General features: G+C 60.3%; 3 protein-coding genes across 3 annotated transcripts; all 3 read right to left on the bottom strand.

Annotated features, from left to right (window-relative positions):
- Nucleotides 1–46: 46 nt before the first annotated feature.
- Nucleotides 47–3624, bottom strand: LOC129206698 (aldehyde dehydrogenase family 3 member B1-like). The gene is made up of 9 exons (XM_054826399.1): nucleotides 3463–3624; nucleotides 2626–2736; nucleotides 2431–2551; nucleotides 2174–2259; nucleotides 1941–2022; nucleotides 1423–1809; nucleotides 1143–1309; nucleotides 844–943; nucleotides 47–429 (listed from the first exon to the last, which is right to left on the bottom strand). The coding sequence occupies exons 1-9, from the start codon at nucleotides 3622–3624 to the stop codon at nucleotides 47–49; spliced, it is 1599 nt and encodes a 532-aa protein (XP_054682374.1).
- LOC129207355 (aldehyde dehydrogenase family 3 member B1-like) lies at nucleotides 3028–13869 on the bottom strand. The gene is made up of 10 exons (XM_054828173.1): nucleotides 13438–13869; nucleotides 13100–13262; nucleotides 10125–10235; nucleotides 9880–10000; nucleotides 9673–9758; nucleotides 9338–9419; nucleotides 8574–8960; nucleotides 8170–8336; nucleotides 7880–7979; nucleotides 3028–4687 (listed from the first exon to the last, which is right to left on the bottom strand). Exons 1-10 carry the CDS (start codon nucleotides 13581–13583, stop codon nucleotides 4494–4496), a joined length of 1557 nt encoding a protein of 518 aa, XP_054684148.1. The 5' UTR covers nucleotides 13584–13869; the 3' UTR covers nucleotides 3028–4493.
- A 311-nt stretch (nucleotides 13870–14180) lies between these two features.
- LOC129207351 (aldehyde dehydrogenase family 3 member B1-like) lies at nucleotides 14181–22937 on the bottom strand. Its single transcript, XM_054828160.1, is given in 12 exon segments — nucleotides 14181–14829; nucleotides 16487–16586; nucleotides 16804–16970; nucleotides 17052–17438; nucleotides 17774–17855; nucleotides 18064–18149; nucleotides 18302–18422; nucleotides 18573–18683; nucleotides 21299–21461; nucleotides 21816–22009; nucleotides 22012–22032; nucleotides 22690–22937. Coding segments are annotated over 12 exon segments (1800 nt in total). The 5' UTR covers nucleotides 22864–22937; the 3' UTR covers nucleotides 14181–14635.
- Nucleotides 22938–24880: the final 1943 nt, after the last annotated feature.

Here is a 24880-nt window from a genome sequence, read left to right as displayed (position 1 = left end):
GGTCACGGGCTCGGGAGGGGGCGGGCCGCAGCGCTGTAGGTGGAGCCTAGGGGGAGGGAGGGCGGGGCAGACGGCGCCAGACTCGTTTTCGATTGGTCGGAGGCCGCTGGGGAAGGGAGGGTGGGGGGAAGATGGGGAGGAGATTCGTGGATTGGGCGGGGCGGCGGCGGAGCGGCGCGGCGATTGGTCGGGCGTGAGACGGCGGGGCGGGCTCGAAGCGTAGGCGGAAGCGGAAGTAGACGTTTATTGCGGCGGCGAGGCGCTTGGTCTCGGTGGTGGCGCGGAGCAGCGGGAGGCGGCTGGGGGCGTAGGGTGGGTAGCGTGGGGCGTTGAGGGCCTCCCGGCCGACCCCGCGGAGCAACGTGGATCGCGGGTGCGAGAAGGTCTCGAAGCTGAAGCGGCCGTGATAGCGGCCTAAACCGCCCTGCCCTGCGGAGCACCGTGGTTCAGAGCCCGGCATCGGCCTTGGCTCCGGGCCCGGGGAACCGGCGCTGGGTGTAGGCCCGGACGGAATTCAGAACAGGAACCGGGACTCCAAGGATGAGGGGTTTCAGCCCCCCTCTGACCCGCGGCACGGCCCCTGGAGGCGGGAGGGTCGGCACCGGGGCACCGGTACCGGCACGGCCCGGGAGGCGCTGGGTAGGGCGTCAGGGCCGGTACCGGGGACTCAGCCCCGGGGCAGCGGGGACCTACTCGGGGGACCCGGGGGGGTGGCAGCGCTGGAAGGGCTCTGGGCAGGGCCCCCCCCCCGCCCCCGGGAGCAGGCAGGGTCCCGGCCTTGCCGGTGCTGGGTACAGCAGGCAGGGGGGTCCCGGTGCTCCCCGTTCCTGGGGACGGACGTACCGATGCCTCTGAAGGGCAGGGTGGTGAGCGTCATGTGCATGATGGTGTCATTGGCACAGAAGCCGCCGCTGCTCGTCCGCTCCAGCACCCGGTTCACCACCTGGGGGGGAGTCAGGGCAGGGGGGTGCTGAGCACCCACTGGGCACCCGTCACCCTGCTGCCTGGGGTACACAGAGGGGGGGTGTCTCCTCCTGTGACCAGGGACGAGGCCAAAGAAGCAGTGCCCGTGGCCACTCGGACCCACGCGGCAGGATGTGACCCAGGCTGAGGAGGATGCTGCTCCCAGCCCAGCTCTGCACCTTCTTGCAGGAGGAGAAGACGTAGAGGGCCAGCGGCCGCTCCCGGGCGTTAATGAAGGCAATGGCGTCATCCACGCTGGCCACCGTGAGGATGGGCAGGATGGGCCCGAAGATCTCCTCCTGCATGACGGGGTCATCCTGCTGCACGTCCACCAGCACCGTGGGGGCTGCGGGGCGAGAGCCGAGCTGGGCTGGCTGGCTGGGTGTCACAAACCGCACCCAGCGGGACCCCCACCCTGTGCTTCCACCCTCCCGCCGGCCATACGTCCTGTGCCCTCACCGATGTAGCGCGCCTCTGCGTCCGTCTGTCCTCCAATGACCACAAGCCCGCTGCGCAGCAGAGCCTGCACCCGCCGGAACTGCTTGTCCCCCACGATGCGGCCGAAGTCGGGGGACTCCCGAGGGTTGGAGCCATAAAAATCAGTGATGGCCTTACGCAGGGCGGGCAGCAGCTTCTCCCGCATCTCCACGCTGCACAGCACGTAGTCGGGCGCGATGCAGGTCTGCCCCGCGTTGAAGAAGCGGCCCCAGGCCACCCACCGGGCCACATTCTGCACGTCGCAGGTGTCGGACACGTAGCAGGGGTTCTTGCCCCCCAGCTCCAGCGTCACGGGCGTCAGGTGCTTGGCAGCGGCTGTCATCACGATCCTCCCCACGGAGGGGCTGCCTGAGGGCAGGGGGAGCAGCATGAGCCTGGCGTGGTTAAGGTGTCCTCCCCCCCCACCCCGTGGATCCACACCAGGCTTGCTGGGGCAGCCCCACGCCTGGGATGGGATGGGGTGTCCCTGTGGGATGTACCGGTGAAGAAGATGTAGTCAAACTTGTTCTCCAGCAGTCTGGTGATTTCTTCCATGCTGGCGGTCACCACGGCAAAGCAGTCCTGTGACACGGGGGAGGCAGGGAGTGCGGCACCAGAGCCGGGCAGGAGCAGAGGGAGCGCGTGGGGGGGATGTGGCTCGGCCGAGCAGGTTTGGGACACGCGGGCAGGTGTCCCCGGAGAGAGAGGTGGCCGCAGCCGAGGGCTCTCCTACCTTGTCTAGGTACCTGGGCAGCGTCTCGGCCACTAACCTCTCCACATTCCTGCTGATCTCGGAGGGTTTCATGGCAACACAGTTACCTGCAGGACAGGAACTCCCTCCTGGTAAGGACCTTGCTCTTGGGGAGCCCCCAGTGCAGCCCCACAACCATCACCCCATTTCCACCCCATTTCCACCCCAGGGAGGACGCAGGACACCTCCAGTGAGGTCCTGGTACTTCCCAGCATAGCAGAGACACAGCCCAGCCTCACCAGCGGCGATGGCCCCGATGAGGGGCACCAGGAGGAGGTTGATGGGGTAGTTCCAGGGCCCGATGATGAGCACCACCCCGTACGGGTCCTTGCGGATGAAGGCCGAGTCCAGCTGCGTCGCCTGCAGAGGGAAGGATGGTGTGAGGGACATCCACCTCCCATCCCATGTGTCCCCAGCCAGCCACCACCCCGTACCCAGTTCTTCTCCACGTGCTCATCCTTCATCCAGGTGCCCAGGTTGTTGAGTGCGTGGTTGAGCTCGCTCCTGCAGATGGAGATCTCGGAGAGCTCCACTTCAAAGGGTGGCTGGGGGGACACAGGGGGTCGTCACAGCCACTGCCACAGGCACAGCCACGTGGCCACCCCATGATGGCTGGCCTCACACAGGTCACGGAGTCTCCTGGCAGCCGTAGCAGGATGCGACCGTCTCTGCTGGCACAGACTCCACCGGGAACGCCCCGTGGCCTTGGCAGTTGCAAGGATGGGTGGCACGGCCACGCCTCCGCCGTGCCACCCGCACGCCGCCATGCCACACCAGCAGGTTCCCGGGGCTCGGTAGAAGGTCATGGTTGAAGATGTGCATTTGGTATCTCAGAGCTTTGGCTACACCAGACACTGCTCTGGAGGTGGAGGTGGGAACGAGGGCCCCCGCTGCTGTTGGCAAAGGCTTCCCTGGAGCTGGTCCCTTCCATTTCTGTGCAGCTAGAGGGAGTTGCTGTACGGTTCTTCCCCATCCCCAGGGGCATCCCCAAAGGTTAAGCTGAAGATAACTATAAAAAACCAAAGGCCACTGCTCCCCAGGTGCAGTGGGCTGACTGTGGGCTGACCCTGGCCAGCAACCGAGCACCCACCCAGCCGTTTGCCACCGTCCCACAGCAGGATGGGGAGAGGCTCGGGAGAGCAAAAGCAAGAAAACCCAGGTGGAGACACAGACACTTTTATAAATGAAGGAAAGAGGGGTGGGGGGAGGAAATATCAAGTGATGGAGAGGGAACCGCTCCCTGCCGACTGCCCTGGCTGTGGTGGTCTCACCTTGCCCATGTCCGAGGCGGTGGCCTCCAAGATGTCCTGCTTCTTCTCATCCAAGAAACGTCCCAGGGCCTCCAGCTGGGCCACGCGGTACTCCATGGGCCGCGTCTTCCCCGAGAGCCAGGCTGCCCGCAGGCAGCTCACCAGCTCGGTGTGGGGATTCATCCTGAGAGGAGGCTCTGAGCCGTCCGGACCTGATCGTGGTGTGAAACTCCAGAGTTTGGGCTGGGCAACGCGGCTGACCGGCCGGTGCACAAAGCCACCCCTGTTCTCTTCAGCCCTTGCAAGCGAGTGGGGTTGGCCCAGCAGGGAATGTCCAACGCAGTTTTGTTCTTGAGAAACAGTTGGCTGGATTTTACCGACTTTATCTGTTTTCAAAGCTTGGGGTGGAGCCGGAGGAGAGGAGGAGCAATTGGGATGGAGCTACGGAGCCCAGAAACCCACCAGGACGGAGCCAAAGCAACCAGGATGGAGCAGAGGCGGGGCTCTGGAGGACAGCACACCCCAAAATTCTACGGGAGAAGGCTTCCCATCCCTGATGGCGCCTTACCTGTCCCCCTCTTCCAGACTCAGCTGCCAGGCCTGGCTCCAAGGTCTCCCTTCGATCTGCTGATGCCAGCCCGTGCGAGATAAGGGAGGGCAAACTGCAGGGCACGGGGCGGGGAAAGCTGGGGCCATCCCAGCCCAAGGATTTGGGAGGAAGACCTTGGTGTGGACCTTCTCGGGGCTGAGCCCCCCCCCAGCTAGGGGTGGGGGGTGTGGGCAGCAGGAGGTTAACCCCAGCATGGCCCTGGGGCTCCCCACCATAACCACGGGCAGGGTTTGCCCTCCCGCTGGTCCCACCCCTCCCTCAGTTGTCTCCTTCCTATTGGCCAGCGGCTCCATCCCGCGCCCTGATTGGCGGGTTGCCCTGCAGGCAGCGGGTGAGCAGGCAGGAGCGGGCAGGGAGGGAAGCACACAGGGTCGGCGCTTGCGGGGAAACAACTTTCATTGCGCGTGGACACCGGGACCGACGGCGTTACGGCAGGGGACGCTCAGAGCAGGGTGCAGGCGCCCTTGCGCTTCACCTCGGAGGCGGCCCGGACGATGCCCATCTTCTGCTGGCTGTAGGGCGGGTAGCGCAGGGCGTTGAGGGCCTCGCGGCCCATGCCACGGTGCAGGCAGCCGCGGCAGTGGGTGAAGGTGTCGAAGGTGAACTTGCCGTGGTACATCCCCAGGCCGCTGTTTCCTACAACACACAGCACAAGTCTTCGTTTGGTGGCTGGATCTGGCCATCGCTCACCCAACGTTTGGGTCAACGAGCCTGAAATTAAGCTCCCAGCTTCCCTCTCGAGGGTGGCACGGTGGAGGCGCTGGTGATGGAGACCACTTGGTGGACAGCACCGCGTCTTCATCCAGCTGCTTTCTAACACTAGGGTTGGCGGGGAGGGCTGGCTGTGGCCAAGCTTCCCCAGAAAGCTATCTAAAGACGACCATGGAGGTGGCCTGGCTGGACACCCAGATGGTGCTTGAGGGATGTTTGGAGGAGGAAGACCAGGCTGGGAGGAGGAAAGGTTTCCAACAACCCTCTCGTCAGTCTGGATTTCGCTGTTTCAGGTAACACGTTCAGCCCTGGTGCAAAGCTCATCACGTTAAACCAGGCTCGGAAAAGTGTTGATAGAATAAGAGTTTTGCAAAAGGTCATCTTCCCGATGGGAAGGACTGTTCCTTGGAGGATTTATGAGCTGAGGAAGTCAGGCGAAGGCTGGAGACTTTCATGTCATCCTGCTGTTTTGGGGAGAGGATCCAAAGTGCCCCCGCTTTGCTGGCGGATGGGAGAAGTGGAGTGGGGGGGACCAGGAGAGGCGGCGCATTCAGCGTGGCGTGGCAGAGAACAGGCAGTGAGAACGCTGGTCGCTGCCCTCCCATCCTCACCCTCCAGGGAGGAAGTGATCTTTTATACCAGCCTGAAACATGGACATCTTGTTTAACAGATGCCCTTGAGGGTGCTGGGCAATGTGTCCCCATCTCAATGGATGCTTAAACTGCTAAAACAGTAAAAAAACTTAATCTTGCTTCTGTATGTTCAACTCTTCCTTTGCAGGTGCTTCCTACATCCCCTCTCAAGTTTCTGTTCTCTTTTTCTTCTAATTCTGAACACTTTATTGATTAAAAAAAACCCAAAAAAAACCCCAACCTTTTTGATCACACAATCTTGCCTGGTGCCAGAGCGACTGGGAAGGGCGTCACTGACGATGTGATGTTGGAGTGGGCAACAGCAGCAAGATGGTCCCACCAGACGAGCTTCCCTACCACAAGGACACCCTCCAAAACCCGTCCCCTCTGTGCTGGCTCTAGCCCCGCTGCCGGCAAGACTCCAGGATGGAGAGCGGTGATGGTCAAGGTGGCTTTGGTGAGGATGTGACCCGTCTCCAAGGACGAGTGAAATGGCTGTGGGGAGGTGAAAGCTGGCTGGCCAGGAGGAAGCCCAGGAAAGCCAGGCAGGCTGGCAGAAAATAAGGAAATCTGTGCGCTCATAACCTACACGATAAACTTCTGTGAATCAGCTTGAGCTGGCCAGTCTTCCTGATAAAATGCAAATCCTGGTCAAGCTGATGAGTTATGTTTGGTATCTCACACGTCAGTAGCCCCAATGTGAAGGAAGGTCACTGGATGGCTCTTGGCCAGCTGCGTGCTTGAGTCTCCGGTGGAGAGTAGGAGCTGGTTTTCCACGGTAGTGAAGATCATCTGATCAAAAGTGGGTGTCTCCATCACGTAGACTCCTTCCTCTCCGAGGGAAGAGAGAAGCACTTCTGGACATGCTTTTTCAGCCTAAGTAAACATCCAGAACAGGCCAGAAGAAATGCAGCCCCAAAGTGCTGTTTCTGTCCACGAGCTGTGAAATGTCATGTCATGGGGGCATCGTAGTGACTAAAAGTTTCCCTTTACTGAACACATGGGACCCTTCTGGCTTAGCAAATCATCTGAGCTGGGAACAGACGGAGGCTGGAAGACTTTCTGGAAGAAATAGCGTGCGTGTTTGCCCTGTTCTTACGCTATCTGCATCGAGTTGTGGTGGAAGAATGCAGAACTAGTTGCAGCTTTGTTCTGAAGCCTTTAAAAGAATGAAAGGATTGTTTTCCAGCTGATGCTCTGGATAGGAAACATCCCATGGGAGCTCAGAATCGTATACATCATCTGAAACACGAGCGCTACACAACTTATAGCTGATATTAGAATCATAGGATCTTTTAGGTTGGAAAAGACCTTTAAGACCATCGAATCCAACTGTAAACCTAACTGCCAAGTCCACCACTACACCGTGCCCCTAGACACCGCGTCTACATGTCTTTTAAATACTTCCAGGGATGGTGATTCAAGCACTTCCCTGGGCAGCCTTAATTTCCTTGCTTCGCGTTGCATGATTGCTTGAATTCATCAAGTCTAAACCTAAAACCACTGCCTGGCAGTCGGTGTAGATATAGAGAAGACTGCGATACTGTGGGAAGCGGAGTGACAGCCTCCTCAGCTGCCTTTTTCCAGCAGGAATCTTCAGCAAAAGGTTCAGAACAAAATTTAGACTTTTTCAGGGTCTGCTGATTTACAGAAGCTTTGTGTGAAGCAACAGGGAGGACCATCGGAAATTGCACATATAAATAAATTTGCCTTAAAAATATCACCCTTGGGTGATTTGTTAGTTCTGAGATGGGACGATGGCAAGTGCTTGTAAAGTTTTAACCCTCATAGTATCTCTGCGATCCGGATCCCCTGCTGTTTACTCCTCAATGGTTTTATGCAATATGGGTCTTCAGGAGTTTACATAAAGGAACGTGTGTACATTTAGTAATTCATAGGAAATTTTGTTGTCTTCAGACCCAGAGTCCAGAATGGAGATCCATGAAAAACTGAAATTCTCAGTTCCTGAAAACTGTGGATAAGTGACAATTCCCAAGTTTTCTTCTGCAGAGAAAAGGGGTAGCACGGCAGCGGGATGGGTATGACAGGCTGGACGTTGGCACCCTACAGAGGCGCTGCATGTGGAAAGGAAGGTCTAGAGATGTTTCTGTGGTGGCCACATTCAAAATTCCCTACCTTTTAAACAAGACGTTTCCACATACATAGGGAACACTGTGCTTGGGATGGCAAGCACGGGGAGAAGAAACCTCACAGTGCTCCACACGTGTTCAGCAGAAACAGGGCTGCAAAGCCCGAGAGCTCAGCCATGGTGCGGAGAAGCAAAGGGCTTCTGGCGGGGTCCTATCTGGTGCAGAAGGATTTCCCTACAGACCACGGAGCCCTCTGGACCGGGGACCCAGGCCTGGGTGCCCCAACTCCCCTGAGACCCTTCCTCACCGTGGCCAGCATGGCTCAGGCTGCAGGGGTGGGATCACACCTGGCTCACGTTGGCCAGGGACAGGCAGGTTGGGGGATTTGGACCTACCGATCCCACCGAAGGGCAGCGAGGTCAACGTCACGTGCATCAGGGTGTCGTTGCCGCAGAAGCCACCGCTGCTTGTCCGCTCCAGGACCTGGTTCACCACCTGGGAGGGAAGCAGAGAAGGTGGACGTGGGTCTCAAACCCTGTTCCTCCTCCTCCAGCTGCAATCCTTCCCCCACAACCAGCGCTGTCTGGTCCAAAGAAAATTTTTGGAGCATGAACACGGCTGAATACACCTGCCAAGGAGCATGTGGCAAGCATTGCCCTGGCTTCACACAGCCCGTACACTATACCTTGTCATCGGAGGAGAAGGCATACACAACCAACGGCCGCTCACGGCTGTTGATAAAGTCAATGGCTTCGTCCATGTTGGCCACAATGACAATGGGTAAGATGGGGCCAAAGATCTCCTCCTGCATGATAGGATCAGAGGGCTGCAAGTCCACCAGCACCGTCGGAGCTGCAGAGGAAGAAAGCTGAAGGCATCAGCCATGCATAGAGGTTGGAGATGACACCTTGTTCATCTCCCCAAGACCCATACCTCCCCTAAGACAGGATGCCTTGCCAAACTCCCTGATTCCCATGCAAACCTTCCCTAAATGTCACTTCCATCTGGAACCTCCCTTCCAGTTGTGAGACCCACTCCAAAATCTACTCCATGCAAGGATGGAGACTTATGTGAAGTTCAAGTCCTCACCGATGTAGCGCTCCTTCTCGTCCGTCTGTCCTCCAATGACCACACGCCCGCTGCGCAGCAGCTTCTGCACCCGCTGGAAGTGCTTGTCCCCCACGATGCGGCCGAAGTCGGGGGACTCCCGAGGGTTGGAGCCATAAAAATCAGTGATGGCCTTACGCAGGGCGGGCAGCAGCTTCTCCCGCATCTCCACGCTGCACAGCACGTAGTCGGGCGCGATGCAGGTCTGCCCCACGTTGAAGAAGCGGCCCCAGGCCACCCGCTGGGCCACATTCTGCACGTCGCAGGTGTCGGACACGTAGCAGGGGTTCTTGCCCCCCAGCTCCAGCGTCACGGGTGTCAGGTGCTTGGCAGCGGCTGTCATCACGATCCTCCCCACGGAGGGGCTGCCTGAGGGCCAGGAAAAGATGCATCACAGTGAGGATCCCACCATGCTGCAGCCCATTCCATGGCCTTCACCTCATGGGGAGCCAGGGAAGACACGTCACGTTCCACTCCTATCCTGCACCCACCTTGATGTGCAGCACGTGGCTGAGCCCTCAGCTCCAGCACCCTCTCCAGCTCAACCCTGGCATCCCCCAGCTCAGTCATTACCAAACCCAGTTATGGCTATTACATCCCTGGACATGTTGGTGGCAGATCCTCCAACAGATCCCAACACCAGATCCCCAACACAAGCCCTGCCTTGTCAGCAGGTGGGGTGTCTGCTGGGAACCCCTCTTCCTCGCTGCACAAATGAGGGCTCTGCTCTGGCCCGTGGGACGTACCAGTGTAGAAGATGTAGTCAAACTTGTTCTCCAGCAGTCTGGTGGTCTCCTCCACGCCGGCGGTCACCACAGCAAAGCAGTCCTGCAACATAAGGGTCCCTGGTGTCAGCACCTGCCCAGGCCACTCTGTCCCCATCCCCACCAACAGCATCCCGGGCGTGTGGACACCGGCTGAGCGTGGAGGAAGGAGGTACGGTAGCACCTGAAACCAGGGATGGTGTGGCACTGGTGTGTGCATGGCAGGCACGGTGCTGGGAGGGCGCAGGGCACAGCTCGGTGTGCGCAAGGGGAGGGAACACCCCAGCCGTGAGACAAGGACAGGGAGAGCTTCTTACCTTGTCCAGGTAGGCGGGCAGAGCTTCAGCCACAAGTCTCTCTGTGTTCTTGGTCATCTCCGAGGGTTTGATAATGGCACAGTTACCTGGGGGAGATTGACAGGACATCAGAGCAGTGACATGGTGACAGCCAGCCCTGCCGGCACCCCAGCCGGGGGACGAAGTGCCCTTGCCTGGGCACAGCACCAGGGGACAGGTTCAGCTCACCGGCAGCGATGGCCCCGATGAGGGGCCCCAGCAGGAGGTGGATGGGGTAGTTCCATGGCGCGATAATGAGCACCACCCCGTACGGGTCCTTGCGGATGAAGGCCGAATCCAGCCGGGTCACCTGCGGGACTCCCACCACATCAGGAGTGCTTCATTGCACCACCACCTCCGTGCCCACATCCCTCCCATCTCTGCCTGGCAGGTGGGTCCTTCCCCCCCATCCTCTCCCTCATCTTCCCCCGTACCAGATTCCTGTCCACGTGCTCGTCCTTCATCCAGGTGCCCAGGTTGTTCAGGGTCTCGTGCAGCTCATTTTTGCAGAGGATGATCTCAGAGAATTCGGCTTCGAAGGGCGGCTGGGGACACAGAGCACCCTGCGTGTCAGCTCTCCATGCGCTGCAGCGCAGCAGCAGCCCTTAGCTCTACCCTGCATCTTTTTTTTTTTTTTTTACCCAGGATTTGGGGACCCTTTGTGTCCCGCGGTGGATGCGCACTTTGCTCTCACCCCCAAGCTGCACGGCACAGCCTGCCACGGGGAGGGGGGGAGCCCCACCGCATCTGCGGCGTTGGGCTTTGGTGAGCTCCGAAATCCCGTTGCGATATCACCGATATCACCGGTGACAGTAACCTGCCTGTGGCGGGGATTTCCCTGCTGGGGGCTCAGCTGAGGTTTGGGAAAATAAAGGATTTGAGGAGGAGAGGGGTCTGTGAAGGCAGCGGTGGTGTTTTGGGGAAGAAAGGGCTGGTCTGGCTATTGAGTCCTGTTTGGTCTGGAGACAAGAGCGTCCTGAGTCACGAACCCTTTTTCTATCACATTGTAACACCGGCACAAACGAAACGAGTGAGTTGATGGACTCCAGCAGGACGGGCTGTTTTGTTCAGGACCTGCCAGAGAGTAACTTGGGTAAGACTCTGCAAGGATTTAGCCCAATAAATAAAAGCTCAGAAGAGATCTAGGTGCAATTTCCTCAGCCATCCCCCTTCACCTGGCTTTGACTTTCCCACCATGGACGTGTCACCGGCATGGGAATAGTGTTGGTGCTGACGCCAGCAGCTCCTCACCTTCCATCGATGTTGAACCCCTCGATGTTCGTCCTACAGTTGGGTTTTCTCTCGCTCAGGAGTACGGTGGAAGGTGAGGTGTACTGGTGGGGAAGTGGCAGGATAAAACCAGCCAGTTCAAGATTTGGGAGGAAATATGGGAAAAAAGGGAATATCCAGATTTTGGAGCCTGTTTGTATGGGGGTTTTGGCAGAGTGAGCTGAGAAAGCGGGGAGGAGATCCACCACCGAGCCTAGGAAGGATGGAGAGCAGGAAGCAACGGCTGTCCTCAGCAGGGTGGGAGGAAGGACAGGCATGTGGAGGGGGAGTCCGAAGGATGGAGGCATTTGGGAGCGGTGCAGGCGTGTGGCTTGGCATGACATCGGGAGGAGAAGTGAAATCAAGAGAGAGGCTGGACTGCTCCTCCAGGGAAAGAGGAATGAGCAGACCACCACGTTGGATGTCTCTTCCGAGGAAAAGGGAACCTTGGGCAAAAGAGGAAGCATGGCCGACCCTAACAATAGCCGTCAGCCCTCTGCAGTGGGCGAGTGGGGTGTCACGGGTGGGCTGGAGCGGCCGGGCTGGTGCCGGGGGATGCAGCCCAGGCAGGAGCAGAGCCCTGCATGGGGCTTCCCGAGATGACGCCAGAAAAGACCAAGCCTGGTACCTCGCTGTAGAGTAGAAGAAAGAAGCAGCAGGGACCCAGCGACCAGGGAGGGTACTGCAGGAGGTGTCCAACGCATCCGCGAGAAGAGACGGGACAAACCGCAGGCAGAAGGTTCTTGGCCTCCCTCCTGTGACGCACAGATCGCGCTCTTGGTAAGGGAGCGGCAGTAGGTGTTTGGGTAGCTCGTTTTTCCTTTCACGGGAGTTGCGGCAGCTCGCGTTGCCGGGTGGCCGGCGCTGCCCGCAGTGCCACGGCAGCGAGTACAGAGCGCGCACACGGCACTCGCTGTGGACAGGAGGCAGCGCTGCTGGCTTCCAAAAATATTTGGAAGTGTCACGTGTATTTGCCCTGTTTCTGAGCATCCTTCAGTGAGCCTGAGCTGGACGGACCTCGGATCTCACTCGATGCACCGTCCTTGTGTCCGTGTATGAGCTGTGGGGGTTTACAAAGCCGTAGCTATCGCCGGTGGCTTGGGGATAACCCTCAGCAAGGTGCTGCTGACGCGGGCTTGGGGTGGGCAGGTGCAGAGGAATCCATGTGGTTAAAAAAAAAATTCATGACTGTATAACTGTGAAATAGTTAATAACTGCACTAACCAAGCTGTTAAATCCCAAATTTTAACCCCCGATGGCATAGTACTGTCTTGGGTTCATTGCCAGAGTTTTTCCATCTCAGATTTATTCCGTGGGTGAGAGCACACCTTGCCCTAACGGCATCAAGCGTTACCCTGCATCTCCTCCCAGCATGAGATCTGGCTGGAAAAATAGGAAAAATGATGTGGATCCCATCGATCCAGGCTGCGGTAAGGATGGGGAGGGTGTCCAAAGGGAAGTTGTGAGCTGGGATGGAGAAGTACAGATGATGAGCCCTGCGTGAGGCTCTGGCTGCGGGTGAATGAGTGGTACCAAAGGGAGAACTATCGGGCTGGGGGGGGGCTGGAGCTCTCTGGGGACTTATGGAGATGTGGGGGACAGGTCTGCTCTGCTTCTGGCTGTGGTGACCCTGACAGAGGCGGGAGGGAGCAAAGAGGCAGGGGACGATGCAAAGCTGGGGGGTCCGGGCTCTGAGAGCTGCAGCCTGGGTGAGCACCGAGAGAGGGGAGGGGATGATGTTTGGTGGAAAGCCCGAGGCAGGGAGCGTGCGGAAGGGGTGACGGGGGTTGGGGATGGACCTGACCAGAAAAGAGGTAAACTGAGGCCGATGGGTTTGGGAACTGAGGCCGATGGGTTTGGGAATGGTTAATTATGTCCGGACGCTCCCCACAGCCCCTCTCTGTCCACACTGAGGGCTCTGGAGGAGGTGGGCTGGGACGTGCTCCAGCTCGGTCTCCCCTTTGCTGCCTCCACACCACATCCACTGGCTCCAAGCCCAGGGCAGAGCCCAGCCAGGGAGGGAGCACCGAACGGGTGGGGAAGCTCCTCCGGGGCATCACATCAACCCTCGGCGTGAGGGCAGGAGCCGGCAGGGCTGCGGGCAGCCCCTCGGCATCCCTGGTGCCTGTTCCCCTCTCACCTTGCCCATGTCCGAGGCAGCGGCCTCCAAGATGTCCTGCTTCTTCTCTTCCAAGAAACGTCCCAGGGCCTCCAGCTGGGCCACGCGGTACTCCATGGGCCGCGTCTTCCCCGAGAGCCAGGCTGCCCGCAGGTGGCTCACCAGCCCGGCGTAGGGGTTCCCACTGCGGGGACGGGGATGTCAGAGGGATCCCAGCCCCATCCCAGCCCCTCGTGCTCCCCGTGCCGAGGGAGAGGAGCTCCATGTCACCCCAGCCCAACATCAAACCGGACCCCGGGGAGCGGGCAGGGTGTCCGGACCCCTCCTGCCTCCCCTCTGCCCTGGCCACACGCTCTCACCTTGCGACATCACCATCCATGCTCCCCGTCCCACCGCTGCCATAATCCTCAGGGGCTTTCCTGGCCCCACTGCCCGGGGGCTGCTGCCCGGGGGGCTCGAGGGGCTGCTGCATGCCGGGCTGCGGGAAGACACTGCCAGTCTGCATGGCCCCAAGGGAGCGGCACGGGGCGAGTTACGTCAGGGCTGCCCACGGGCTGGGCAGGCTGTCAGCAACCTCGCGTCGGTTGGGCTGTAAACCACAGGTTCCCCGCCCCAGCTAACGGCGTGCCTTACCCAGAGGAGCTGGTCTCGGGGAGCCTGGCCAGCACCCCAACACCGCAGCCAGGACCCTACCGAGCTCTGGGGCTGCCCATGGAGCTGGCAGGGTGCAGGCAGGGTTGCAGGCAGGCAGGCAGGCACCCCAGCCCCGCTCCCCCAGAGGAGGGAGGCTGTCAGCTTCCTGCTCTGCCCCTTGGCTGCCTGCCCCGCTGCGTGTCACCACTGGCTCTGCTCCAGCCCAAAGCACTTGGGATGCAAAACACACCCCAAGTCCAGCCCCAGGCACCTCACTGCCGCCGGGCACAGGGTGATGGAGCTGGGCACGACCCCAGCGGCGTGCGATGGTGTGGCTGAGGGCGTCAGTGTGATGGATGGGGACACTCAGGGTCTGGGCACCCACCTCCCGGGGCTCGGCGGCCAGATTCCTGCCTGGCACCCCCCAAGCCGGGCGACGGAGGCTCAAGACAAGAGCAGGCAGGAGAGTTCAATGCAAAGTCTTTACTACAGGCAGGGTTACACAGAGGAAAAAGCAACAGCCGGCACTGAGAGGAGGGGGAGAGAGGTTTATCCAGAAGGAAAGGTCTGTCTAGCAGGAGATGGGGCTAACTGCTGGTCCTCAGCTTCTCGAGGACTGTTATTTTGCTGGGAAGAGACGGACGGGGTGAGAAAAAGAACCTTTTGCCATTTCAGATGTGTCCTGGCAAACGATCCGGAGCAGAGGCAGCTGGGGAGGAGTGAACGTGCAGAGGAGATGTCCGTCCCCGCCATCCGACATGCATCAGGCAAAGGACGTGGCTCAGGGAACAGGCGACGGCGCCGAGGAGGGAGGAGGATGCCAGCCTCCCGGGAAGGGTGGGTTTATTCCCCCGGGGGGGGGCCCAGCCAGAAGTGTGTGTGTGTGTGTGTGTGTCCCACTCCGTGAGCGGTGCGGAGCGGCCCTCAAAGCAGGGTGCACATGCCCTTGCGCTTGATCTCGAAGGTGGCTGTCAGCAGCCCCAGCTTCTGCTGGCTGTAGGGCGGGTAGCGCAGGGCATTGAGGGCCTCCAGCCCCATGTTGCGGTGCAGGCAGCCACGGTGGTGGGTGAAGGTGTCGAAGGTGAACTTGCCGTGGTATTTCCCCAAGCCGCTGTTTCCTGCAACACACAGCACAAGTCCAAACTCGCTACGGGATTCTGCTGCTGCCCGCACACAAGGAAATCTTTACAGGCTTTTCTCATGCAAATGCTCCTGCTGCTGGGCAACACAGATGTGGTGGAGGAGCTCTCACCCTTTCCTGTGCCTCTTCCAGCTCTACGGCTACTTGGTCCAGCAAATCATTCTGCAGCTGACTATGGTTTGAGGGTCCAAGCGCATAATTTTTACTGGCCTATTTTTATCTACAGAAGCTTTGCTGGGTCTACGAGGCTCCATTTCCCTCTACAACCTCTGTGGTGCTCCACCATATCTACTACCCATGGTTAGGAGCTGCCAGCGTGGCCCCCACAAAGGTCAGCGTCTTCCTGGAGCTCTTAAAAACTATAGCTGCATTGGCAGCACCAGTTCTCCTGATTCCTGTGGCTGGTGTAAGCTTGAGGTTGCACATCGCAGTTAACAGCCCAATGACTTCACATCTGAGCTACTGTGGAAGCTTTGGCGAATGCCTTCTCACCCCGATGACTTCAGACCCCTCACCTGACCAGGCTGCTATAAAATGGCTTCACCCGATAATTTGAGGCAGTTTGTCTGAATCATTTCCATAAAGATAACTCACGGTATGGGAACCACCAAAAATTGTTCCCTGAGCCACAGTCAGGCGAGGAATTAATTGTGCTTTGCTGTTGTGGTGTCCTATTATGTCTGAATCAGCTGCCAGCCCCGACAGAGAAGCTGAGCACAGGCAGCATAAAACGGAGATATTTTTCCCAGAGAATATTCCGGGGAAGAGACCAGGAGTTTGGGAAAGTATTCTGGGGAAACGTCGTCAGAGGCTTCCTGTATTCCCGTGCTCTGCCCTGGGCAATGCTACAGCCAGGGCCCAGGGCTGGGCAAACCTCACTTTTCACCAGAGAAAACAATCGTCGTTGCCCCTGAGAGAGCAGGAACTCTTCCTCTTTGCTGAGGAGGATCTCCAAGTTACCATAAGCAGATTTTCCAGACATTTATAAGCATTTTCCTCCTACAATTTAGTCCTAAAAGGCAGAACGAATGTACAAGCCTGCTCCTGAGTGACGGTAAAGGCTCCACGCTGTCTGCAGGAGGGAGCTCACCTACCCAAGAAGCATAACGAGTTGGATGTGCTCCGAGACAAGGAGCAGGGTGACAGACCAAAGGGAGCAGCGCTTGAGGAGATCCCAGGTAAGCCTGAGCAAGGCAGGAACCCAGCCCTGGCACAAAATTCACTCATGGTGCCCATGCTGCTCAGAAATACCAGGGAAATAATCAAGCAGGACAGATTTCCCTACCTTTTAAACAAGACGTTTCCACATACATAGGGAACACTGTGCTTGGGATGGCAAGCACGGGGAGAAGAAACCTCACAGTGCTCCACACGTGTTCAGCAGAAACAGGGCTGCAAAGCCCGAGAGCTCAGCCATGGTGTGGAGAAGCAAAGGGCTTCTGGCGGGGTCCTATCTGGTGCAGAAGGATTTCCCTACAGACCACGGAGCCCTCTGGACCGGGGACCCAGGCCTGGGTGCCCCAACTCCCCTGAGACCCTTCCTCACCGTGGCCAGCATGGCTCAGGCTGCAGGGGTGGGATCACACCTGGCTCACGTTGGCCAGGGACAGGCAGGTTGGGGGATTTGGACCTACCGATCCCACCGAAGGGCAGCGAGGTCAACGTCACGTGCATCAGGGTGTCGTTGCCGCAGAAGCCACCGCTGCTTGTCCGCTCCAGGACCTGGTTCACCACCTGGGAGGGAAGCAGAGAAGGTGAATGTGAGTCTCATAGCTTGGCTCCATGGGCAGCGCCTGTCAAACATCACCCAACTCGTCCATCAGCGCCACGTGCCCAGAGCAGCTGGGCTCAAAAGACTTCAGAGCACGCCCTGGGGTGTCGGCAAGGTGGGCACTAACACTTCTGCCCCGTTTCCCTCACCCCGCCATTCTGGTCCACAGACCGCACACACCTTGCTGTCACAGGAGAAGGCGTAGATGGCCAACGGCCGCGGCCGCGCATTGATAAAGTCAATGGCTTCGTCCACGCTGGCCACAACAACGATGGGCAGGATGGGGCCGAAGATCTCCTCCTGCATGGCAGGATCAGAGGGCAGCACATCCGCCAGCACCGTGGGAGCTGCAGAGATGAGTTATGGCAACACATCACTCAGTGCACGGGCACAGGTGGTCCCACAAGCCCCAGGCCCCGTGCCCTCACCGATGTAGCGCTCCTTCTCATCCGTCTGTCCTCCGATGGCCACGCGTCCGCTGCACAGCAGCGCCCGGATGCGGCGGAACTGCTTGTCCCCCACGATGCGGCCGAAGTCGGGGGACTCCCGAGGGTTGGAGCCAAAAAACTCGGTGATGGCCTCACGCAGGGCGGGCATCAGCTTCTCCTGCATCTCCACGCTGCACAGCACGTAGTCGGGCGCGATGCAGGTCTGCCCCGCATTGAAGAAGCGGCCCCAGGCCACCCGCCGGGCCACATTCTGCACGTCGCAGGTGTCGGACACGTAGCAGGGGTTCTTGCCCCCCAGCTCCAGCGTCACGGGCGTCAGGTGCTTGGCAGCGGCTGTCATCACGATCCTCCCCACGGAGGGGCTGCCTGAGGGCAGGGAAGAGATGTGTCACGGCAGGGATCCCACCAGCTACGGCACAGGGATGGGGCACCCCGGGGAGCTGGGTCCAGGGTAAACGCCCCAAGTCCCACCAGACCCTCAGACACACACACTCCGCATCCTCCAACAGATCATGACACCAGAGCCCCAACACGAGCCCTGTTCGTTAGCGGGCAGGGAAGGGGGCCCTGTGCTTGCAGGCAAGCTGCCCACCGTCTCGCATCAATGGGCAGGGTGAGCCACAGCGGGGTGTCCGCTGGGAACCCCTCTTCCTCACTGCACAAAAACCAGGCAGGGCACTGCTCTGGCCCGTGGGACGTACCAGTGAAGAAGATGTAGTCAAACTTGTTCTCCAGCAGTCTGGTGGTCTCCTGCACGCCGGCGGTCACCACAGCAAAGCAGTCCTGCAACATAAGGGTCCCTGGTGTCAGCACCTGCCCAGGCCACTGTCCCCGTCCCCACCAGCAGCATCCTGGCCCGCTGGGCGTGTGGACACCAGCTGAGCATGGAGGAAGGAGGCAGATGAGACTGGGGATGGTGTGGTGCTGGTGTGTGCAAGGCAGGGTCGGGAACACCATGGCCCTGTGGTGTGGGACAGGGAGAGCTTCTTACATTGTCCAGGTAGCAGGTCAGCATTTCAGCAACAAGTCTCTCGGTGTTCTTGGTTGTCTCCGAGGGTTTGACAACGACACAGTTACCTGTGGGGAGATTGACAGGACATCAGAGCTGTGACATGGTGACAGCCAGCCCTTCCGGCACCCCAGCCGGGGGACGAGGCCCCCGGCCAGACCCCCTCACCGGTGCCCGGCACTGCCTGGATCCTCTGGGCCAGAGGACAGGTTCAGCTCACCGGCAGCGATGGCCCCGATGAGGGGCACCAGGAAGAGGTGGATGGGGTAGTTCCATGGCGCGATGATGAGCACCACCCCGTACGGGTCCTTGCGGATGAAGGCCGAGTCCAGCTGTGTCACCTGCGAGAAAGGCCACGATGTCGGTGTCGTTCCCACCGCCTCCTGCCCTGCCTCAGCCCCGCATGCAGCGCTGCCCCGCTCTGCTCCTCGCCACCTGTAATTCGTCTCCCCCTCTTCCCTTCCCAGGACAGCCCAGAGCTTCTGCCTTACCAGATTCTTGTCCACGTGCTCGTCCTTCATCCAGTGGCACAGGTTGTTCAGCGTGTCGTTGAGCTCGTTCTTGCAGAGGAGGATCTCGGTGAAGTAAGCCTCAAAGGACGGCTGGGGACAGACATCACATAAGCATCACCTCAACAGCAATCCCATCTCCTCCCCTTCCGCAGCAGACATCTCTCCCCTCTTTGGAGAAGCTATTAAGCAGAAGCTATTAAGCAGAAGTTGCTATCACTGCCTCCAGCCCCCAGGGAATCTCACAGTCCCTGAAATTTTATGAAAATAGGTATTTGGCCAGAGGAAAAAAACCCCAGTATTTTACATCTTCACAAATATTTAACAGCCTCTGGAGCTCAGCATTTGGGAACTGCTCACCTGGCAACAGAGCCCTGAGCCAAGCGGGAACCAAGCAATGTCACCGGAGCTCCAGGAGCTCCAGAAGAGCTGGTAGTGGTGTCAGATGCAGCCCCGTGCTGCCGACCTAGCATGGGACAGTGCTCTTGCACTGGTGCATTTGTGTCCCGACCACTTGGACACAAGAGCTGGAAGCAAAGCCCTGAGCTCCCTCCCACAGCCTGTGCACGAAAGCTGAACTTAAGACCTTGCTTTATTCAAAGAGAAATAGGAAGAAGGGCAACCACTTAATTAAACGCCTCGTGATGGAGCTTGGCTGAACACCACCAGGCTCCTGTCCCAGGCAGAACCCCCCCGTAGCTCCTGGGGCTCCTGCACTGAGCCGGCACACGGCTGGGAAAGGCAGGTCGGGTGAGACGCCCCAGTCGGGGAATTAAACAAACCCAGCAGGTTTCTGCCAGATAAACTGTCCCAACAGGCAATGACTAAATGGACAGTGACTCGGAAGTGGCGGCAGCATGTCAGAGCCAGGATCGCAGGAGCTGCCAAGGCATTTCCTGCATGCGGTGGGTCCCCTCTGCTACCGTAACCGCAGCCGGTGAAGCACAGCTCAGGACTGTTCTTGCAGGAGAAGTGTGAGGACACGAGAAGATAACAGCTCAGCAGGCTCACCAAAGCCCCTCCGTCACCCTGGAGAGCAGGAGGAGCAAAGCTCCTGCACTGTGAAGCCGTGTTTGCAAAGCGCGGTGGGCGCAGCTGTCTGACACCCTCCACCACAACGTCCTTTGGACTCCTCCAACCCAAAAACGTCCATTGCAGGGTGGATGGAGCCTTCCTCCATCGCTGCAGCAAAACACCACTTTGGGGTTGGAAAGTTTGGTTGCTGACTCCCATGCAGCAACCCCTCATGCTCCACCACCAAGCCCCACTCAAGAGACCTTCAGGTCCCCAAAACCACTCACGCGTGGACACGTGCCGCTGCCAGGATGCCAAGTTTCTCCTGGACATAAGAACTCAGCAGGCACATCGGATGTCTGGTGAAGCAACGGGGCCTCTCTCAGCCCAGGCTGACAGTTGCATCACTAGGAAGATGAGGAAATTGGTGGTGAAGATGGGCCATTAAGGGTTTCGATGGGACACGAAGGTTGTAAGATGGGAAATTAAGTCTGAGGTCATCCAAGTGCCTTCAATCATCAGTGGAGAGAAACCGGCATCCCTGGAGGTGAGGTACCCACCTCAGATACGTAAGACCAGATGAATTGTCCATCTAACTATGAAGGCCCGACTGCATAACAAGCATATTACTAGACAACCGGCTCTAATTACATACAATTAGGAGAGATGAAGGACGCACTTCGAGTGTTGATGCCTATCAACCCCTGGCTGAAGGTGAAGGCCCTCACCTCAAACAAACAAGGCAATTACGAGCCTGGGGAGATGTCAGGATGTTGAAACCCGTGTCTGAGGGCACGGCTGCTGCGCTGATGCACCCACAGACACGAGTCCTTTGGGTCCAAGTGCTACCACTACCAGATAAGACCAGTTATGCTGCACCGGGGCGAGCCATCCCTCCGAAAACATTTCCTAATGCCCCAGGGCCAAAGCGTGCGGTGGTCTGTTGGGCTGCAGCACACATCAGAAGGGAAAAAGAGGGAGAACGGGGTCCTGAAGCAACCAGGCAGAGAAGAGATGAGCTGAGACTGCTAGCACAGCCACGGCGGGGATGCTCCCACTTCCTTGACAGACTGTCCGGGAGCTGCCGGCGTGCCGCAATACCCGGACCCACATCCAGGTCCCCACCTGTGCCACCGCACGGCTCAGCACCGTGCCAGCAAAACCAGTCGCTGCGAGGCCGGTGAGCCGCTCCAGCCCTGAGCAGACCTGGGAGGAATGTGCAAGGCCAGCGTGTTGCACAACACTGGTAATCCCGGGTGCGACCGAGCTGGCGAGGAGCATGCCAGGACATCACCCTCTGCGGAGGTCACATGAAGCCACTGGGGACTCGCATGGGGCGGACGCGGTGGGTGAAGCTCAGTAGCACCAAGGTTGCCACCTCACATCGGCCAACGGGGGCTTTGCCCAGTTTAAGTGCACCAGGGATGGGGTTAGCGGCATCGAGCCCGCCCGGCAGCGCGGTCCCTACGCATGGTCCAGCTAACCCCAGCTGTGGAGAGCTCTGCAGGGACCCAGCACCTGTGGGTGTTTCACACCAGCCCTGGAGCACATCAAGGGGGTTGCAGAACCCCAGCGAGGGGACCCCTACGCCCAGAGCCCCACACTGGCACCCAGGAGGATGTAAGACCCAGACAAGGGGGTATGAAGGGCCCCAACGATGTGACCCTGATGGCCAGCACCCGTTCCCCTCTCACCTTGCCCATGTCCAAGGCGGTGGCCTCCAAGATGTCCTGCTTCTTCTCATCCAAGAAACGTCCCAGGGCCTCCAGCTGGGCCACACGGTACTCCATGGGCCGCGTCTTCCCTGAGAGCCAAGTTGCCCGCAGGTGGCTCACCAGCCCGGCGTAGGGGTTCCCGCTGCGGGGACAGGGATGTCAGAGGGATCCCAGCCTCGCCCCAGCCTCTCACACTCCCAGTGAGGATGGAGAGGAGCTCTATGTCACCCCAGTTCCACGTTGCCCCAACCCAGCATCAAACTGGACCCCTGGGGTCCCTGGGGAGAGGGCAGGGAGTCCACACACCTGAGGAAGGGCTCCTTGTGCCCCCTAAGTAGCACCATTCCCAACAGTCCCTTGTCTCCTCCCTTGAGCCACGCTGGGGTGTGGTGGCCCATGGACCCCAAACTCATCCCCCAGCATCCCGCATCAGCACCCCCTGCCCATTTCACCCCAACCATCCCGTCTCCCTTCTGCCCCGGCCCCTCGCTCTCACCATACGGGACTGCAGATCACCGGCCCCTTCCCGCTGCCTCCGCTGCCCCCGCTGCCTGCGCTGAACCCGGCGGCTTTCCCACCATCGCTGCCCACGGGGATGCACTTGCCGTAGCCTGGGGGCTGCTGCCCGGGGGGCTCGAGGGGCTGGTGCATGCCGAGCTGAGGGAAGGAGCTGCGGGAAGGAGCTGCCGGTCTCTACGGAGAGTGTGGTGGCCCTGGGGAGAGACACAGGGTGGGTTATGTCACAGCTGGAAGTGCTGGAGATGCCGGCTCGGCCCCGAGAGGAGTCACCCCGCAGCGAGACACCCGTGCCCCAAGCCGGCCGGGGCTGCCTGCGGCACCTTTGAAGGGTGGCTTGGTGCTCGGGGCTGTCCCGGCCACGGGCTGACTCAGCCCGGTGCGGCTGCCGGAGGCCCCGGTGCGTCCATCGGGAGATGCCTGGGATTCCCAGGCCCTCCCCACACTCCGGGATGGCCGCCAGCCGGCCATGGTCCTGCCCCAGACTGCCCTGCTGACATGGGGTCACCCCGCAGGGACCTAGGGGACCCCGGTGCAGGGCAGCGTCCCAGGCTGGGACCCCGGTGTGGGGCCGTGTGAGCCAGTGCCGGTACTGCTGCAGCCCAGCCCACCTTTGGGCACAGCATCACTCCATCAGCACACAAAGACAAGCCCAGAGCTGGGGGGCAGAACCATAGTCCCACATCTGCCCCCTCTCCATGCCCAATGCACCCACCCTTCCTCGAGGGAACCCACCCACCGTGGTGCTCAGTGCCCCACAGCCTCCACCGGCGTGGGGCTGGAGAAGCCTAGCCATGGGGCCAGCTGAGTGCTGCGCAGGGGGGGTCTGGTCCCTGGGGCCCCGAGGTGCCTACCTGGGGGGCTGAGTGGTGGCGAGAGAAGCGCGAGGCTGGGCTGGCACTGCCGAGGCTCAGGGTGCCCCTCCTAAATGCTGTGGGGCCAGCGGCCAGGCCCCATGGCCAGGGGCGGGCAGGACTGTGCCCCGCCTCCATGGGGCTGGCAGTGGGGAGATAGCACCCCACCTCCATGGGGCTGGCAATGGGGACAAGGCCTGGGATGGGATGGGACCTCCCCCATGGGATGATGGCACTGGGGAACTCCCATGGCCACCAAACCATCACCATGAACTTTGACCCATTGGGACCCCACAGATACTCCTCACTCTGCTCCCCTATGGGGGGACCCCATAGACACCCTTTACCTTGCTCTTTGGGACCACCTTGACCCACGGGGACTCCACAGACACCCCTCATGCGGCTCCCCAGGGGTACCTTGACCAACAGATAGCCCTCAGCCCGCTCCCCAGGGCCACCCTGACCCATGGGGACCCCACAGACGCCCCTCATCCCGCTCCCCAGGGCCGCCCTGACCCATAGGGACTCCACAGACACCCCTCATGCGGCTCCCCAGGGCCGCCCTGACCCATGGGGACCCTGCAGACCCCCCCAGATGGACCCCATGGGTCCCCCGTCTGTCCATAAGGCTGTCCACTTCCACTCCCACTCCCAGCTTACCCCGCGCCCGGCCCTGCCCACCATCACCGGTTCCTCCCACCCGGCATGGCAGCCTCCAACGCCACCGGCTCCCCGCACGCCCGCTCCCCGCCCGGCCCTAATTACCCCACTTCGTAAACAGGAAAGGCAGCAGCCCTGCCCCACGCACCCCACCACCACACCCAGGGCTCAGCCCCTACGGCCACACTCCCCAGGGACCCGCAGCAGCCCCCCAGGGAAGGGGGAATGGTTTCCCACCCCTGGCAGCACCCCAAATTGCCACCATGAGCTTGGCCATGATGCCCAGGGCAGTCCCAGGAGCCAGCCCTGGTTTTGAGGGGGGCACAGCCATCCCCAAGCAGCCCCTGCCTCTGTGGTGGATGCCACATGTCCACTGGAAAGACCTGCAAAGGACAGCAGTGCATCAGTACCTGGAGCGGGCTTGTGGGGTACCGGGGTCCCCTGCCCCAATTTGGGATGTGCCTGGGAAGGAGATGCTCCACACGGCCCCTGGGGATGGGGAAAACCGGGGGACCAGCTCTCCAACAGAATCACCAGAGCCTGAGCAGAGGTGGCTGCAGACCCGGGGATTGCTTGGAGATGGGGACCCAAATCAGCCCCGGGGGGACACACTGGGGGATTGCACCCACAGACAGCCTGCCTCGCTGCCCCCCCATCGCTTGGGTTTGGGGCCATGGACCCGCACCCCTGGGAGGGGCCCTTTCCCCCCGGCACCCCAGGGTGACTCCTCTTGCCCTTGCCCAGGGCAAGGGGGGAGCACAGGGCAGGTGTTGCTCCCTGGCAGCCCCCGCGGGCCCCAGCCCCAGGGCCACATCCTGCACCACTGCCATGTCCCCCAGTCCTGCGGGAGCCATGGCCTCAGCACCCTCCCCACGTGGTGCTGGCTGTTCCTCCACTGCATCTCAAGAATCCTCCACTACCGGCTAGGCCGGATCCTGCCCCGGCTCCCCGTGATGGAGATGTCACCCTCTCTGCCCTGCCCAGAGCTCTCCCCACCCTGCCCCGGGGCACCAGCACAGCACGGCCGAAGGCACCCCGGCATTGCCACGTGCCTGGGCGCCCTCCCGGCCCCGGGTTTTGGGTGACACAAGGACAGGCGTATACCCTGCCACCCCCCCAAACCATCCCTGCACCCCCAAACCGGGGTGTCCCCCCCCAGGGCACCCTGACACATCACTCGGGATGGGAAGGGGAAGCGAGAGCGGCAGGGCCCAGAGCAGGGCAGGCACCCAGCGCCACGGACCACCCTGAGCAGGCAGCACCCACACCAGGGTCTGCTGGGGGTGCTGGGGAACGAGGTGCTGTGCAGGGGGCAGAGTGGGGGCTGTGTGGGTTGGAGTGGATGATGTGCAAGTGGGGGGTGCAATGGGTGCTGTGCAGGAGGGTCAGGGTGCTGTCCAGGGGGGTGCATGTGCAATGGGTGTTGTGCAGGGGGGGGCAGGGGGCTGCACAGGTTGGGGTGCGATGGGTGCTGTGCGGGGGCGGGGGTCAGGATGCTGTGCAGGTTGGGGTGTGATGGGTGCTGTGCGGG

Source organism: Grus americana, chromosome 5 (genome assembly GCF_028858705.1).
Source record: "Grus americana isolate bGruAme1 chromosome 5, bGruAme1.mat, whole genome shotgun sequence".
Taxonomy (NCBI): Eukaryota; Metazoa; Chordata; class Aves; order Gruiformes; family Gruidae; genus Grus; species Grus americana.
This window is presented reverse-complemented; position numbering and strand designations above follow the sequence as displayed.